At 36.3% G+C, this 16,607-nt stretch overlaps 2 protein-coding genes across 5 annotated transcripts; both read left to right on the top strand.

The window, feature by feature from the left end:
- Window positions 1-72: 72 nt before the first annotated feature.
- rer1 (retention in endoplasmic reticulum sorting receptor 1) lies at window positions 73-6,872 on the top strand. 3 transcript variants are annotated; one of them, XM_079674528.1, is made up of 8 exons: window positions 73-227; window positions 2,152-2,233; window positions 2,801-2,905; window positions 3,319-3,415; window positions 3,553-3,631; window positions 4,524-4,659; window positions 4,917-4,971; window positions 6,355-6,872. In XM_079674528.1, the coding sequence occupies exons 2-8, from the start codon at window positions 2,153-2,155 to the stop codon at window positions 6,363-6,365; spliced, it is 564 nt and encodes a 187-aa protein (XP_079530654.1). In that variant the 5' UTR covers window positions 73-227; window position 2,152; the 3' UTR covers window positions 6,366-6,872. The 3 variants fall into 3 exon arrangements, with proteins under 3 accessions (XP_079530654.1, XP_079530652.1, XP_079530653.1); XM_079674526.1 differs by having other exon boundaries at window positions 4,917-6,872; XM_079674527.1 differs by lacking the exon at window positions 73-227 and adding an exon at window positions 530-771 and having other exon boundaries at window positions 4,917-6,872.
- A 664-nt stretch (window positions 6,873-7,536) lies between these two features.
- On the top strand, window positions 7,537-14,125 carry LOC307034627 (taste receptor type 1 member 1-like). 2 transcript variants are annotated; one of them, XM_079673447.1, is made up of 6 exons: window positions 7,537-8,641; window positions 9,122-9,419; window positions 9,521-10,246; window positions 10,552-10,758; window positions 11,161-11,287; window positions 11,626-14,125. In XM_079673447.1, the coding sequence occupies exons 1-6, from the start codon at window positions 8,466-8,468 to the stop codon at window positions 12,552-12,554; spliced, it is 2,463 nt and encodes an 820-aa protein (XP_079529573.1). In that variant the 5' UTR covers window positions 7,537-8,465; the 3' UTR covers window positions 12,555-14,125. The 2 variants fall into 2 exon arrangements, with proteins under 2 accessions (XP_079529573.1, XP_079529574.1); XM_079673448.1 differs by lacking the exon at window positions 9,521-10,246.
- Window positions 14,126-16,607: the final 2,482 nt, after the last annotated feature.

A 16,607-nucleotide genomic window follows, 5' to 3' on the forward strand; every position in this document is an offset into this window, starting at 1 on the left:
TGGAGAATTTGCATTGGTTTTTCGCGAAGGAACCGGAAGAAGTTTACTTCCGGGTTTTACGACGCGTCACTGCGGTTCTCAGTAGTTCATCTTTATCCGGGCTCTACTACCCAGCCTGCCGTCAGCTTGAATCCTCGCGGAAGTACTGACGTGTTCACATCAGTTTCCTCGAGAAGTGGCTAGTTTAGCTAGCTGAGAGCCGGGTAGTGACACAGCGGCCGATTCAGGTGAGAAATAACTTTCATTGTATATTTTAACTTCCATTACAAACACAATTAAGAGGATCAGACATCTATTGAAACTAAAATAACATATTTCTAAACGAGTGTGTCATTCAATGAGTGTGGTTACTAAGGAACGGTGTGGTTTCTAACTGAGCTAGCTGCTAGCTGTGGAGCAATGGCAGCAAACGTAGTGCCCTATCTCCGGAAGTGAGCTGTCAGATTATCATACTCCTTGCTGGTACTTGTAGTTCAACGTATTCCTGATGAATATAAATTGCAATGAAAATATATCATTGACGAACTACATTTTCCTTTGACAGGTTATAATAGGTGTTACGCTGGAATTGTGGGAAATGTTGTTGCATACATGCTCTTAATGGGCTAATAGGGGTAAACTGAGGCTATACGAAAACTACATAACCCATACAAGCAGTAATTTGGGCCAAAGGGCAATGCACATTTTAGATGGCTAGTTAGCCATTTCTAGTGTAATTTGTTAGCTAACGCGATTGTCTTTATAATAATATCACTGAAGAAACCTTGTTAGGTTAGTGAATGATTCGTTTTTATCGTATCCATGTCATGCTTTTCACAAAGAGCGTGTTGTGATAAATATGACTTATTAGCTGCCTTCCTGACTTCCAAAAGCCTGTAAGCTAGTTATGCAGCTAATGTTAGCCACAACCACGAACAGTTTTACACGGTTTTACGTTTTTTAAGCTAATGTTGCATGTGAAAAATAGTAATTAAATGGCGTATTTAATGAATACGGCAACACAGTACAAGTTGGGAATCAAATATCTGAAACCTAAACCCAAGCTTCAAATGTTTAATGGGGCAACCGGCTAACGTTACAGACATTTCATGATCCACTCGTTACGAGGCGAATTTATCTGGGAAAAGTCCAAAGCGAAAGTAGCTAACAGATGTCGCCAATTAATATATTTCAGTTTTTTAAGTAGTTATGTTGCTTATTTTTATTTAATAGAACGATTCATTGTTTTTTCTCTGTAGGCCATTCACATATTTCCGTAATCTACACAGATATCCTTCTGATCTCTCGCACTGGTCATGTGAGCCTATCGGACAGCTGCCCACCTGGATTTACTTCATCACAGTTAGAAGAGTAAACAACAACAGAGTTTGTACTCTGTAAAGTTCCAAAAATCTGGGCACTGATTTCTATGGTAGTCTTACTGGATAGGTTATGTGTCGGTTCAATCGAAAAGCAGGCACAGAGTTGAGGCACAATTTAGAAAACACATACTGTACTGGTGTGTACAGACAGAAATATAAATGTCCTCTTCTGCGGTTTCATGTTTTCTTGGGCGGACTTAAAGCACAGCAGATGCTTTTTACAGTAGATATTTATATCCACCTCATGTTGTTAACTTTATGGTATTATTGACCTTTAACTGCTACAATCCCATTCATATTTACAGGCGATTATGATTTCAAGCAATTGCCTGAATACAATTGCTTATAGAAGGCATAGCAGTATTTCATGTTAATAATGCTATCAGTTTTATTCATTTTAGAAGCACTGCATTCTGTTTCAGATGTTACAGTTTGGGAAGGTGTCTTGTTCAAGTGGTATCCCAAATTCAGGGTAATAAGGTACTTCAAAAACCTACATTGCATGTATATCCCTATTAAGAGGTCAAACAATACTTAAAAGACAGTAAACAATCATTAAAGTGTGTTGAAGGGTCTTTCTCCTTAAAAAAAATAACGATGTAGGCTTGAACCGTCCCTCTTTCTGCCTTACAAACCTGGATTTAAAAATCAGCCAACATACCCAAGTGTGGAAGATGCTAGACTTGTTCACGCAATATATTGGAACTACACACTGCACCCTAAGTCTTCTTCAGTAGGACTTGCCTTTATTCATGCACCACTAATCAAAATCCTTGTTTAATTTAATCAGAATGTCAGAAGGGGACAGTGCTGGGGAGTCAATCCATGGGAAAACGTCTGTAGTCGGTGCCTTTTTCACACGTGTCGGACAGGTATGTATCTATTGCAAAGATCACATTAATTTAAATAATAATGGATTAAATCATTTGCTGCTCTGCCCTTAACACTGGATGGCATATGTTTCAAGCAACCAGTCTACTAATACTAAGTGTACATATTTCAATGTGCTGCTTAAATGCTAAGCAGTTTAAAATGAAACTGGTATAATTTTCTCCTTTTCTATGTAAAATAACCACTCGGTAGTGCTTCCTAAGGTTCAAACTCAGCTATGATAACAGTGCTGAAACCTTATCAATGTATTGTTATTGTAAGTGGGAGGGTGGCCTTTGATTGGTCTTATTCTATTGGTCTGTCATTCAGAGTAATTCATACATTTAGGAGATACTTGATTTATAATATAAATGAATAAAATATATATATTATATATATATATACACTCAGTTAGTATAAAGTAGGGCCATGGTAGTCATGGCATTGCTCAGTTAATAAAGTGAAATATTTTTCAAAGGCTCTCCAGTGATATATCTAAGATTTTATGTTACTTGTTTCCTTAAATTAAATTCTCTACCTCACTACATTTTGTTTCCTTTATGTAACAGGTCTATCAGTCATGGCTAGACAAGTCAACGCCATTCCACCTAGGGCGATGGGGAGGCACTCTACTACTTACTGCCATCTACATGATCAGAGTGTACATACTACAGGTACTTGTTCATTGTATACATGTTTTAATGTACTATGTTGTTATGTGCTGAGGGAAGTCGACAGATGTTAGCCATTAGATCTATAAAGATTTTTAAGAAAAGCAATGCTGTTACAAATACAAACACAATAGTAGTTATTTAACTTTATGCTGTTGTACGGTATTGTGTAAGAATCACTTTATGGCTGATTTAGAGCAATGATTAAAGGATTGGGCGTTGATTGTGCATTTGGATTTGTTTTCTTTTAACGCCTGTTTAATGCATGATATGTGTCTTTTTGTCTACTCGCCCTGGTTCCATGAGATTATTCATCATTTGTGTCAGAAATGTTCACTAACAAAGCTCCACATTCATGTTTCCTGGCTGCCCAGACAGCCTTTTAATGTGATGATGTTCCTTGTGTTGCTTTTCAGGGTTGGTATATAGTAACATATGCTTTGGGAATCTACCATCTCAACCTGTTCATTGCTTTTCTATCGCCAAAAGTGGATCCTTCAATGCTTGACGAAGGTATGTTGACACAATGAAAACTGTCCATTTCAATCAGTTTTTTGTAAGGTGGGAATGTTGCCAGTAAGATATCCATTATCTATCGTTATATACCTTTTTGATTTACATCCATGCCATGGTTCCTCTCTGTCCTGCAGATGAGGGCCCATCCCTTCCCACCAAGCAGAACGAGGAGTTCCGCCCTTTCATCAGGAGGTTGCCTGAATTCAAATTCTGGTGAGTCCAGCTCATCGCCTCGCCATTTATAATTGTCCTCCACAGAGTTCCAATGAAATTCTTTGGAATGACCTGTGTGGTCACTGTTTAAGCCATGCAGAGCTCATTTATAGAAGAAGTCGAATTTGTAGCATTAAGCAAACAAGTTTAATTGAATTAAGCTGCATTTATTTGCATGTAACCGTACTACATGTGATCTTGCACCCTTTCCTCAACTTAATCTCTATTTCATGCATGTCATTCATTGACCATGTCCTTAGCATTAATGTCTCCTAGAGACCTTACACATAGAAACTTATTTGATCCTTGTAATTCTTGAAAAACTTCCGCTGTGTCAGTTAATGTACAGCAATTGTAAAAATGGTGGATAAACAAAAATACTAATTGAGCATAACTCGACATGTGTTCTAGCATCAACACTTTGTGTATACCTTTCATGCAGTGTGTTTATGCAAACTATTGTACTCTTGTTTGCTCAGGCAGGAAGAAGAAAAGGTGGTTTTGCATCCCTCATGCAGTTTGCATTTGCCTATTGTATGAAAAGAAATGTGTTGGTTCATCTTTCCATGGAATGACCATGTGGTTGATTTAACTGAAATAGTACCGAGTAGTTAATTCATCATTTGTCACTGTGACAACTGCACCTGAGAAATTACCATGCATTAGAATATTAGGGTATTATGTTTAGCCAACAACCTTTTCGTTGATATTGACAAGAGTTTGTCAAATGTGTTTCCACTTCCTAACATTACTTTTGCCACAATTATTGCAAACCAAACCATATTTTAGCCTTTGGCCAAACATTACACATTTAGGGAACGGTTCAATTGTGGATTTATGCTTCCTCACAAATGTGGTTACACTTTCTCTTAACTGTTATTTTCCTTGGCAGGCATTCGGCGACAAAAGGCATCGTCATCGCCATGATTTGCACATTTTTTGAAGCCTTCAACGTGCCAGTGTTCTGGCCTATACTTGTTATGTACTTCATCATGCTCTTCTGCATCACCATGAAGAGGCAGATCAAGGTAAATGCATGAACTGACATATAGTATACAGCCACTGGTTACATTGACACTGTTCTAGAGTCACAGTGAATTGCAAACATTGCAGTTTAACAAAACTGTTCTTTGGATAACACATTGCTTGTGATATCTTTCTTTTATCGACCTGTTGAGCAACCTTTGTGCCAATGTATCTCAATGGATAAGTTGATCAAAAAACTTTGAAATTCCTAGAATGACCTATTGTTGATTCTCTTTCTTTTCTTCCCCACTTTCTCTAGCATATGGTCAAGTACAGATACCTGCCCTTCACACACGGGAAGAGGACATACAAAGGCAAGGACGAGACAGGGAAACCTTTTGCTAGTTAGAACCACCCACACACCCTTCCTCTCCCTCTCATTTTAAATTAATTGGTCACAGCCAGTGGGAAATGACAAAGGGTTGTTAGAGATTTCTTTTTTATGAGCGGGACATTAACATGGAAACATAACACAAAATACAAGTTTTCGTATGAGCAGCATGGCTCGAGTTAGTCTTTGTATATTGAGGGATAGATATTTTTTCTTCTTTTTTTTCTCGAGGACCCAGATCCTCATATTTAGGATAGGTCTGCATTTGTTCAGTAGTTGGTGAGACTCAGTACTGCCTTTTGCCTTTGAAACCCCATGGGGTAAGTATACAGTCACCAAGAAGGAACCACACTGAAAAGAGTTGCAGTGAAATTAGTGTATTTTTATTTTTTTGTTATTTTTTCAATAATAATGATTCCAGCACATCTCCTTATCACAAATGAAATAAATCTGCCAACTTTTGATTAATATATTGGTACCTTATTATTTGTAACAAGTTAAATATTGAAAGTCTTTATTGTTAGAAAGATAACATGTGAGTAATCTTAAGGGAAAGCTATGGTCTTCAAGTTAAAATAACTTCATCTATCGTTATAAAAGTGTGCTGCTCCGACTCACAAGTGTCTTCACCAGTTGTCCTCTACCCATGCAGACACTTTGGAGCATTAGTCACACTTCGCTTGAATATGCGTTCATGATAAGGCAGAAAAGCACCGATCAAAATTCATCTCTTGGTCAATTACACAAATAAACCTAAATGTGTCTATCTTGAATTTGCAACAACTCTGTGTATTTCCTGATTCTCACATAGCCAGTATAGCAAATGTCAAAATGGAAGATTAACAGGGACTTCCTTCAAATATTCAGCCACATCATTGAATGCATAATTCAAAGTGAATGTCACCAGTCCCAACCCATTTAGCCTCCTGTAGCCTGTAGTCTACATTTTTTAAAATCGGTTCTGTCTACTTTAGCGCTGTTGTAGAGTTTAACAGATGACCATACTATGTCGTTGAGCACCCCTATGGAATTCTTTTGTATTTATCTTGAAATGGCAAGTCATTCTCAGTCAGATCTTAACACTAAATGTGCATAATTATTCAAAATATACACATTTCTTCTTTGTGCACAACAAGTATTGAAGTCCATTTTTTAATGAGGTCTAATCTGAGAAAATAGTCAAAGCAATTACATGTTTATCCCAACGCCCCTTCCTCTGTGAAACATTTATCTGGGTTTCAAAGCCTGGGGTAAATTCAATGTATGTAGACTAGCTGTTGTAGTAATTCATAATCTGTGTTTAATTTAAAACAAATGTGGTAAATGTAGTCATTCCAAGCAAACTTTTGTTCTCTTTCTTTTGCAGAGGAAACATAAGAAAACAGAGATTGAGAGCTTTTATTATAACATGGATGAAGTGGGTGGTGATCTGACCTTTTTTTTTTCTTCTATAAATCTGTTGATTTCCTTTTTCTCCATTTTTCTCCTGACTGCTGGGGATTATCTGTCATTATTAAACTTTGATCAGAACTGTAGTAAGGGATCAAAACATTTTTGTGTAAAAAGTCTGTTTCAAAGGGTTGTCTGGAGGATTTGTATATATATATATTTTAAAATATGAAATTTTTTTGAGATTATTTTTATTTTCGTTTTTCTTCCAACTACCATACTGTTTCCAAATGTTTAAATCCGTTTAAGTTGAAATTGATAAAGCAGAACAGGTTAATTGGGTTCTAGATTTGATGAATTAAATATGTTTCTCATGGATTGCATGTTATTGTTTTCTTGTGCTACAGTTATAAACAACAACTTGATTTTAATAACTTAAGTGTAATTTTTTTCACTCCAAATGCTATTAAAGAGGCTGTGTCCCTTCAAACCTCATAGTTGTCTCTGCCTTATATTTTGTAGATACTAATGGAGCAGAGGTAAATGACAGACAACACATTTAGTCTGGATGTCTATTTCCTAGAATAACTTTTTGTACAGTTCACAATTTATTTACACCTTTCACACCAAACAACCAAATGATTGGTGATAAGTAATACCAAAAGGTGCAACAGTGATATGAAGGAAAATGATCCTCTTCAATAGTATACGCCACATGGTAGTTATACATTACCTGAAAGCTGGGGACCAGTAGATCAATTTAATACGCTTGCTCAGCACATTGTGTACAAATCTTTGAGGTTTTAGAGTGTATATAGGCTTAGAACAGGGGTGGCCAAATGCGGCCCGCAGGCCATTTTGAAACGGCCCTCAGCTAATTCAAAAAGTATAATGAAATTTGTGCTTCTTTTGTATTGTACTTCCTAAATATATATGTATCTATATTACACAGTATTCATGTCATCCCACTTTCCAAATAAATTCAGACCATTCAAGGTGACAACATTTGTTAATCAAATCTAAGTTGAGGAGAAAAAGCTCAAGAGCTTATTTACATAACAGGTTTGAAATAGAGCCTTCATATTTCCTCTTATGATAAGCAATCTGAGGCTTCTATTTTAAGGGATGAACTGCAAACAAGATACATGAAACCCGATGGAGAGCTGTGATGGAGGCTGTTTTTTTGTTGAAGTATAGTCAAGTATCAATCACAATATTCCTAAATTTGATTGATTGTGCTAACTCGTAACTTAAATAAGGCACTTAACCTCTAGTGAGTGACCCAGCCCTTCGTATATGTTTCTAGATGTGGCCCTCGGTGAAAAAAGTTTGGACACCCCTGGCTTAGAACATCTGCAGTTACTTAGAGGACACCTTAGCATGTTACACTTGTAAAGACCTAGAGCTCACAAAAGCAATTTTTATGTGTTTGGGTCAAGTTTGAAAATATGACCTCCATATTATATGAACAACGAAATGGCTATAGGGACAACATCTTAACATATTAGTACATATGGGCTCATTGATTCCAGAAGACTATGCTTTCCTGTCATAATCCAATTTATGCTAAGTAAAAAAAGTGTTTTGAATTTAAAATAACACATTTATACCGCATGCAAAAAACAACATGGGTTTTAACCCAAGGTTATGTCTGTAATGATGAGACTTGAGATCAGCAATAGTTAACCTAACTTTTGAGCATTATTTAGTCGTAACATTTAAATACTTTGCTTTGGTTTTCGAACTCATTTATACCACATATTCCAGACTCCAATATTAAAACTTAAAAAATATGAAAGAGGGTCAAGAGAAATGGTCGGCACCTAAGCTACATTGCTAGTGTTTTAGTAAAGGTTCTCAGTATACTGTATGTTATATTATGTAACATGTTTTACAACTCTGTAGTTTGTCATTATTGGGCTTTGATAATAAGGTTGCAATATTAAAAAAGGAAGCAGTCTGAATACTTTCTAAACCACAGGGACTGTGAGTGCAGATGTGTTTTGCATGTTGATTTGTTTATTCTCATCCAAGCGAGGCATATAGACAACTCCCAAGTCCGCATCAGATCAGTTGGTAACTAGCACAATGAAACATTTTCTAGTTTCTCTGTGTCTCCTGGGAATGTTTATACATGCCTTGGCTCAATGCAGTGCCTCAGAGTTTCAGCTGGAAGGACATTATTTGTTGGGTGGACTTTTTGGTATTCATCATGACAGTGATCCTGATTTTCAGGACAGACCAGAAGCCGTCGACTGCGCCAGGTGAGTCTTATAATACATCTGAGGGATACCTTTCAAGGTTGAAAATAAGGAAAAACGCCTGGTGGACCAGACTATGTCATAAAGACATGAATGGTCCGGTAAATGCCATCAGTCTGCACAACAAGGGGTCAACAATGTGACATAATCACTGGACATAAAGATGTATATAATGTTCCTTTGAATTGACTTCTTATTTTATAGTTATTTTATCTTTTTTTTTTTTATCTTTGATTTTATTCTTAATTTTATTGATCTGTGTGAATCTGTGCTGTCCTGTTTTTCATCCTTACCCTGTTGCTGTTAAATTACTGAATTTCCCCACGGGGATTAATAAAGATCCATCTTATCTTATCTTAAATGGATATATAGATAGTAGCAAATATAATTGTATTATTGCTTTATTATCAAACTTGAATTCTTTGTTCCAATAAACGTACTTGAACAATGAATGTTATCATAACTTATTTTTTCTATCTGCAGTAAACCCCTAATTTCTTCAAGTTATCGGAGGTTTCAGTTGATGAGATTTGCTGTAGATGAAATCAATAACTCTACCAACCTCCTGCCAAACGTATCTCTCGGCTATGAGATATTTGACCAATGCTCAGATACACACAATTTCCCAGACATTTTTTACTTCGTATCAGCAAATGGCTTGGTCCAACCTTGGGCTGAACCACACGAGAATCTGTCCAAAGTGATTGCAGTGGTCGGCCCTTATACAAGCGCAAAGGCCCTGACTGTAGCCCCACTTCTCATGATGAATCAGATTCCTATGGTAAGTTTTCCAAATAATAAAATCAGTTTTATGTACACTTTTGTGTAACTTTTAATTTCGCACTAAAAATGGTGACCATGTTTTCTAATACTCTTTAACAGATCAGTTATGGGGCTGCTAGTTCTGCCTTCTCAAGAAAAAATAAATTTCCCTATTTCCTGCGAACAGTGCAACCCAATAAAGACGTCATTGAGTTAATTGTTGAGATTCTGCTGCACTTCAAATGGCACTGGGTTGCTTTCCTTTACATTAACGATGATTATGGCAACAATGGCCTGGAATTATTCATGAAGAAGATTAAGGATACTCAAATCTGCCTGGCATACATCAAAGGCCTGAATCAATATACAAACCACTCCCAAATACTCAAACAGATCAATGCACATAGAGTAGGTGCCATCATTGTGTTTGCTCCTGAATGGACTGCTGAGGCTCTCATTGAGTCGGCAATAAACCAGAATGTCACCAAAAAAGTGTGGATCGCCTCAGATGCATGGTCCTTAAACAAGAATCTCCCGAAGAAGAAAGGAATCAGAAATATTGGAAGTGTGATCGGGGTTTCTGAAAAAAGAGTGACAATACCTGGTTTCAGTGATTTTATCAATTTTCCCAGAAGACGTACCTATTGTGAAAATGCATCACAAAACATATATTGTAATCAGGTTTGCAACTGCAGCAGCCTGAGCGCAAAAGATGTTGTTGCTGCAGACCCTTCTTTTAATTTCCCGGTTTATTCTGCTGTGTATGCCATCGCTCATGCCTTACACAATGCCCTGCAATGTGGATCAGGGAGATGTAATGACAATATTACAGTCTTCCCACACATGGTAAGTATACAAATAATTTGATCCTTTATTAAATGTATTCTTGGGAATCTATGCTTAACATTCTATGGATTAAGCATCTAATGAAATTGGCCATTTTTGTTAAAGTTCACTCCGTGTCCATTCACCATGACAATCATTACAATTAAATAGGTCTGTCTGTAAGACAAATTTATTTAATTGTAATGATTCAATGCATTGTTAGCTGTGCACAATCTAATAAACAACATTGAAACTCTAAACAGGGTTTTCCCGTAAATTCATTTTTGAATTAATGAAGTAATCTGAACTTTTTGTTCCCACATCAGCTGCTAGCGGAGCTAAAGAAGTCCAACTTTACTCTTTTAAATCAAAGCATTCGGTTTGATGAGAATGGTGACCCCGACTTTGGATCATATTCTGTAGTTTTCTGGAACCACAGTGGTGATGCAGAGGAGATTGGCTTTTATCATTTTGACCAATCAGCCAAATTATTCATCAACAATAGCCAAATTAAATGGCACAAACACGGAGAAGTAAGTTGTTTTCCCTTCTATAAGTTCCTTTACTCTGTGTTGATTTAAAAATACTTTGGGTAATACTGTTTAGAAGACCACATTTTATACATGAGTGCATTCTAAAGAGTATTATTATCAGTGTTGGAAGAAGTACTCAGATATTTTACTTAATTAAAAGTACACACTTTTTTACTTTTACACTTTAAAGCAAAAAGTAAAAGTACTAATTTTGCACATTTGCCTATTTCAGAATAATATAAACTACAGAAGTATTATCTGATAAATGAACCTCAAGTATCATGAGTAAAAGTACTACAAGGCCTCACTCTTAACCACATGTTTTCACTAATGGGTGACTAACTTGCATTTTCCACTCCACTCTCTGCATTACATTTTATGCTGAATTATTGTTTTGTGCAGGTGCCTACGTCAGTGTGTTCCAAAGAGTGTCTTGTTGGATTTGTAAAAAAGTATACTGGAACCCACAAATGCTGCTTCGATTGTGAAATCTGTCCAATTGGAAGTTATGTAACACATAACATCACAGGTAAGTTATGAGGAAGAGAATTAGTAAAAAACTGTGCTGTCATTCTGGCTATGAAGGGAACTCATTATAGATATCTTTCTATGGCTTAAAAGGTTTAACATGATTTATGTTGAGTGGACACCGTTATGAAGGCTCTGAAAACTGCACATACAAAGTATTTATAATTACCTCTCAGTGTAAAGGGTAAAGCAAGTTCGAAATGAACTAAAAGCTAGCTTTAAACATATAGTATCAGATTAAGGGTTAACCAAGCTTCCTTATCCGTTCAATCTCACTCGAAGACATTTCAAAAGTGAATCTTAACATTTACAACGTGTCTTTCTCTCATGTGAAAACAGAGGATGCCTACAGGTGCATCGACTGTAAGGACACAGAATGGTCTGCAGCAGGAAGTACATCATGCAACCTGCGGTCGGTGGAGTACATCCCGTTCACAGACACCGGGGCTATACTGATCATGGTGGGGGCCTGGGCCTTGGTGGGCTTCACACTCGCTGTATCTGTTCTCTTTGCCATCAACTACAACACACCTGTTGTCAGATCTGCTGGGGGACCAATGTGCTTCCTCATTTTAGTCTGCCTCAGTTTGTGTAGTATAAGTTTGTTCTTTTACTTTGGTGAGCCAACAACTTCCTTCTGTATCCTGAGGTTTTTACCATTTCTCTTGTTCTACACAGTTTGTCTCGCCTGTTTCGTTGTGCGTTCTTTTCAAATAGTTTTCATCTTCAAAATAGCCGCCAAGTTCCCCAAACTCCACAGTTGGTGGATGAAGTATCATGGACAATGGCTGGTCATCACTGTGGCATTTGGTATTCAGGCACTCATACTTCTTATTGGCTATACTTGTTCCCCTCCTGGCACCTTCAAGGAAACAGTTTGGTACCCAGACAAAATCATACTTGGTTGTGACCTTAATCTCAAAGCCACCGCTGCTCCTGTGCTTTTCCTATTTTCTTTGTGCTTCCTTTGCTTTATTTTCTCCTACATGGGGAAAGACCTCCCGAAAAATTACAACGAGGCCAAAGCAATAACTTTCTGTCTGCTCCTGCTGATCCTCACATGGATCATCTTTGCTACTACATATGTGCTTTACCATGGAAAGTACATCCCAATACTGAACGCTCTGGCCATACTCTCCAGCCTCTACTCCTTTCTCTTGTGGTACTTCATCCCAAAATGCTACATCATGATTTTTCAATCATACAAAAACACGCAGGAGTACTTCCAAGGACTTATTCAGAATTATACCAAAACAATCAGCCAGTAGAGACTTGAAGTAAACATGTGTTAATGTTTATAGAATAAATATTATTCTGCAAACCCTCTGAATACTTTTAATGAAATTATAATAGTGCACAGCAGTTTGAAAAAAACGTTTCCAGAGTACATAAATGAGCATATATTGTGGAAACACTGAACAGATCTTATGCTGATGCTAACATTAACCCTGCATGGGAATTATAAATCAGGGAGAAGTCTCAATTATCTTCTTCCACATTAACGGAAGACTGAAATGTATGGGAGTAGAGAAAGAGATGGGATTGTGGGCAATCACAGCTGACGTTTATGAAAAGGATATATACAGTATATACATATATATATATATATATATATATATATATATATATATATATATATATATATATGTATATATTGTATTGATGGTATTCTGTTTATTGGTACATATTTTTGGCAATTCCTGTTTGTCTTTGTGACTTCATTACTGTTTTGTCAGACCTCATTTGCATTTGTTCTGTTTTATGACCTTTTATTTTAGTATGCTTGTTTTTGAAGTTTTTACCTTCTGACACCTATGGTCAATGTACACTAATTTTCTATTTGTAGTTTGACATTAGTTTTTGTTTGGTTGTCGCAATTTAATTTGTATTTGTAACGGCTCACTTAATTCCTTTTACTATGTTATTTAAGATGTTCTAATAACCATTTCTCATTTTGATCTGTTTTTCGGCACACATTTTAAGGGGGTTCTTAAATAATTAACTGCCTTTGCGGCTTTGCATTCTCTGTTTATTTCTGATTGTATTACCTACTGGAACTGTTAGTAAGGTAAAGATCACATCAAGTGGTTTGCTCCTAACTTCTCATTCTTTACTTTTCTGTTTGAATGGGTATCCTATTCTACTCTACTTACAGCTTCAACACCCCCTTAAAATAAATGATATCATGGGGTCTAGTCGCAAATAATTTCCCCACTACTTCTCAAGGTTCAAGGTTCTTTATTGTCAAACTAACATAGCTACAGAGTAATTATGTCGTTGAAAATGTTAGGTCACAGGCTTCTCCAACAATGCAAATGTGCAAATGTCAATAAAGATTATTGCATACTCAGAAGGAATCTCTCCTGATTGAACTGAATCAAGTCTCTAGCCAGCTGCAATTTGGGCATAGCATTCAGAAATGAAGAGAGGCTGTTGCTGATATTCACCAACTCACCACATGAGGGAGCCACTTCACTCTGACGCTGTCTACAAGCTGGGATAAAGCCACACCCTGAATATACTGTGTAACAAAACATGTTGTATTGTGAATAAAATTGCTGTGAATTATGTCAGTTTATGTGCTAATGTTTCACATATTCAGTGCACACTTTGAATCAAGATGTATCTCATTCCCCTGGAGCAATGTTACCGTATATGCTCCCTTTTTCTCAGTGTCTGTGTTAGATTCTCTCTGTATTCTGTATGAAAGTTGAATTCAATATTTTTAGAAATATCATTATCTAGTTTAATGTCTAAAGGTTTTAGAAATGTTAATTAAAACATAATAATGCAAAGCTGAATATCCCAACCTCCATAAAGATTGTGTGTTTTGAAAGGATATCTTGCTCCTCTGCATTTCTTTAACATACCTGTATGTATCTTATGTTCAGCCTTTGTGTTCATCATTTATATTTATCATTCATTTTAATTTAAGTAACAGAGTACCTCATGTTGACGAATTAGGGAAACTTAAGTTGAAATCTCACTATCGCTTCCCATTTGTTATTAAAAATGTATCCGTCACATTCATTTATTTCTAGGGTAGTTACTAATAATAATAATAATAATAATAATAATAACTTGAATTTATATAGCGCCTTTCATAACCTCAAGGTCACTTTACACAGAAACATACAAGGACAAGAAATAAAACATAAAAAACATAATCATAAAACAGGGGGCAGAAATGGAAGTGTAAGTGGTGGGGGGGGGGGGGGGGGGGAGGGGGGAGTGAGTAAATGTGCTTTACTGGTTTGTTTATGATATAGATAGATTTCGATTTGCCAGCCTTTCCCCTCTCAGATTTATGAACTCCTTCAACCTGTATAGCTATTTATATGGCCAAATTGTTTATAGTCATTAATTGAATTACTAATCAGATTTCCTATGTCATAGTTTAGTATACTTTGAGACGATTTTATGAGACTACATTAATAATAATGATTCATATTGTTCATTGTATACAAGGCTCCAAGACAAATTAATATAATGAATAATTATATTAAAAATAATACAGTTATTTTTGATAATTGTAACTCATTTTGATAGCGATTTAAAGCTATATTTCTAGTTATTATGAACCGTATTTACGATTAATCAAAATGTATTATGTGTTTTTTCTTGTTTTTTGAGGTTGCAAAACATTAATGTCACCACATGGAGGCGCCACTTCACCTCGCTTTGACACTGTCTACGTACATTACATTACTTACTAAAGACACAACTTGATTGGAATACTTGTGTTATCATAAGTTTATGTATTGAGTTTAACGTTAGCTTGGAGAAATTCAAGTTTTGTGCAGAAGTAAAAATTCAGATTCCGACTCTGCTGATGATAACACATTACATTACAGTACATTGATCTGTTAACTGTATACTTATCAGCTAAGAATGAGACTGTGTGTATCAATAAGAACTGCTATCTAAAATATAAATGTAAAAAAAGATTCCAAAAACAAACCCATACAGTTTCACATTTTAGCTAAACTTCCTATGAAGCAGCAGACAGCCTACTGTTCACCGGCTACAGATGTAAGGTCTACTGAAGTACGGGTTTACTCAAACTGCAAACACAAAATAATGTTGTTGTGTTTTGGTAACTTTATTTCGAATCACATAGAGATTTAACGTGTTGATGCCACCCGGACAGTCAGGGTAACTTAGAAACTATCTTGAAGATGCAGTAAGCTAATTTATCTCTTTGATTCCACAGATTCTTTGATTCCAAAATACTTGAATGTTCTTGTTATTAGCTTCGGATCCCAATTGTTTTAGCAGAAAAAGGCTACATGTTTTATATCTTAATGATATTACAGGTCGGATATGTAGTTATCTGTTTTAGACTGTTTCCTTTTTAGTTGTGGTTTTAGTCAAGTTTTCAAATCTGATAGTTACTATTGACAGTGGAGTTGAAAAATGTAAAAGTTGAGATTAAGACAAAAAAAAACAGTAGAAAAGTAGAAAGTAAAACTCCTTAACACAAACTGATTAAATGTTATTGTACTGTCACGCTGCTGAAGGTGAACTCTTGGAAGTGCAAACATTTTACAGCAATGACTGCTATTCATCAAAACGTATTGTTTATCAGTATACTCACCTCACATGGCTTCCATAAAAAAAGCATTACATCACTTTTTCACCTCTCTGTCTGGCAGATGGGTGCCCGGCGTTTCCTACCAAGCAGGATTGCCTCCCTATCAGGAGGTTACCTGAATTCAAACTTTGGCCTGGCCATCTGTCGTTGTCACCCACAGAGTTATTGCAAATAAGCTTTGTGGTCAAATCTCAAGTCATCTATATCTTATTTGTAAGAGGATGTAGCATTTGAGCATAAACCAACATTACCGGGTTGAATTTATGAATACATTTTTTATTTGCTTGTGACCGTGTGTGATCTTACAACCTCCTTTACCTCATCCCTGTCGTCCACAGATCATCTCTATAGCAAAAATGTCATTCAATATAAAACCCTTCTAATAGACTTTCACTTTGACAGTAATTACAGCTTTAAGCATTTTGACTAATCTACCAATTGTCTGCTCTATGATCAATGCTACTTCACACTATTTCACTGTATTAACTATTGACAGTATATGTCAAACCTTGCTTGACTTTCACATATTTATGTGTAATTCCATGTCCTCCAGTACTTAAACAGAAGGAGAGGAAACGCCAACAAGCGCTCACACAAGCCCCAGGTGTGTGCATGACTTTAATGTGTCATTTTTGTAGCTTCTTGCAGGGTTTTGTATTTGCAGCGTTTCGTTTGTGTAGTGCTTTTAGTAAACCCTACGCATGTTTCGTCAAATTGTTGAAGTTTT

The sequence above is a fragment of the Notothenia rossii genome, assembly GCF_949606895.1.
Source record: "Notothenia rossii genome assembly, chromosome: 4".
NCBI lineage: Eukaryota > Metazoa > Chordata > Actinopteri > Perciformes > Nototheniidae > Notothenia > Notothenia rossii.

Excerpts from the sequence above, each read along its gene's own strand:
- rer1 (XM_079674526.1), top strand. The coding sequence starts at position 2,153 with ATGTCAGAAGGGGACAGTGCTGGGGAGTCAATCCATGGGAAAACGTCT. Across the intron at positions 2,906-3,318 it reads TCAGAGTGTACATACTACAG|GGTTGGTATATAGTAACATA; the intron begins GTACTTGTTCAT and ends GTTGCTTTTCAG. Across the intron at positions 3,416-3,552 it reads TCCTTCAATGCTTGACGAAG|ATGAGGGCCCATCCCTTCCC; the intron begins GTATGTTGACAC and ends TCTGTCCTGCAG.
- LOC307034627 (XM_079673447.1), top strand. The coding sequence starts at position 8,466 with ATGAAACATTTTCTAGTTTCTCTGTGTCTCCTGGGAATGTTTATACAT. Across the intron at positions 9,420-9,520 it reads TGATGAATCAGATTCCTATG|ATCAGTTATGGGGCTGCTAG; the intron begins GTAAGTTTTCCA and ends ACTCTTTAACAG. Across the intron at positions 11,288-11,625 it reads TGTAACACATAACATCACAG|AGGATGCCTACAGGTGCATC; the intron begins GTAAGTTATGAG and ends ATGTGAAAACAG.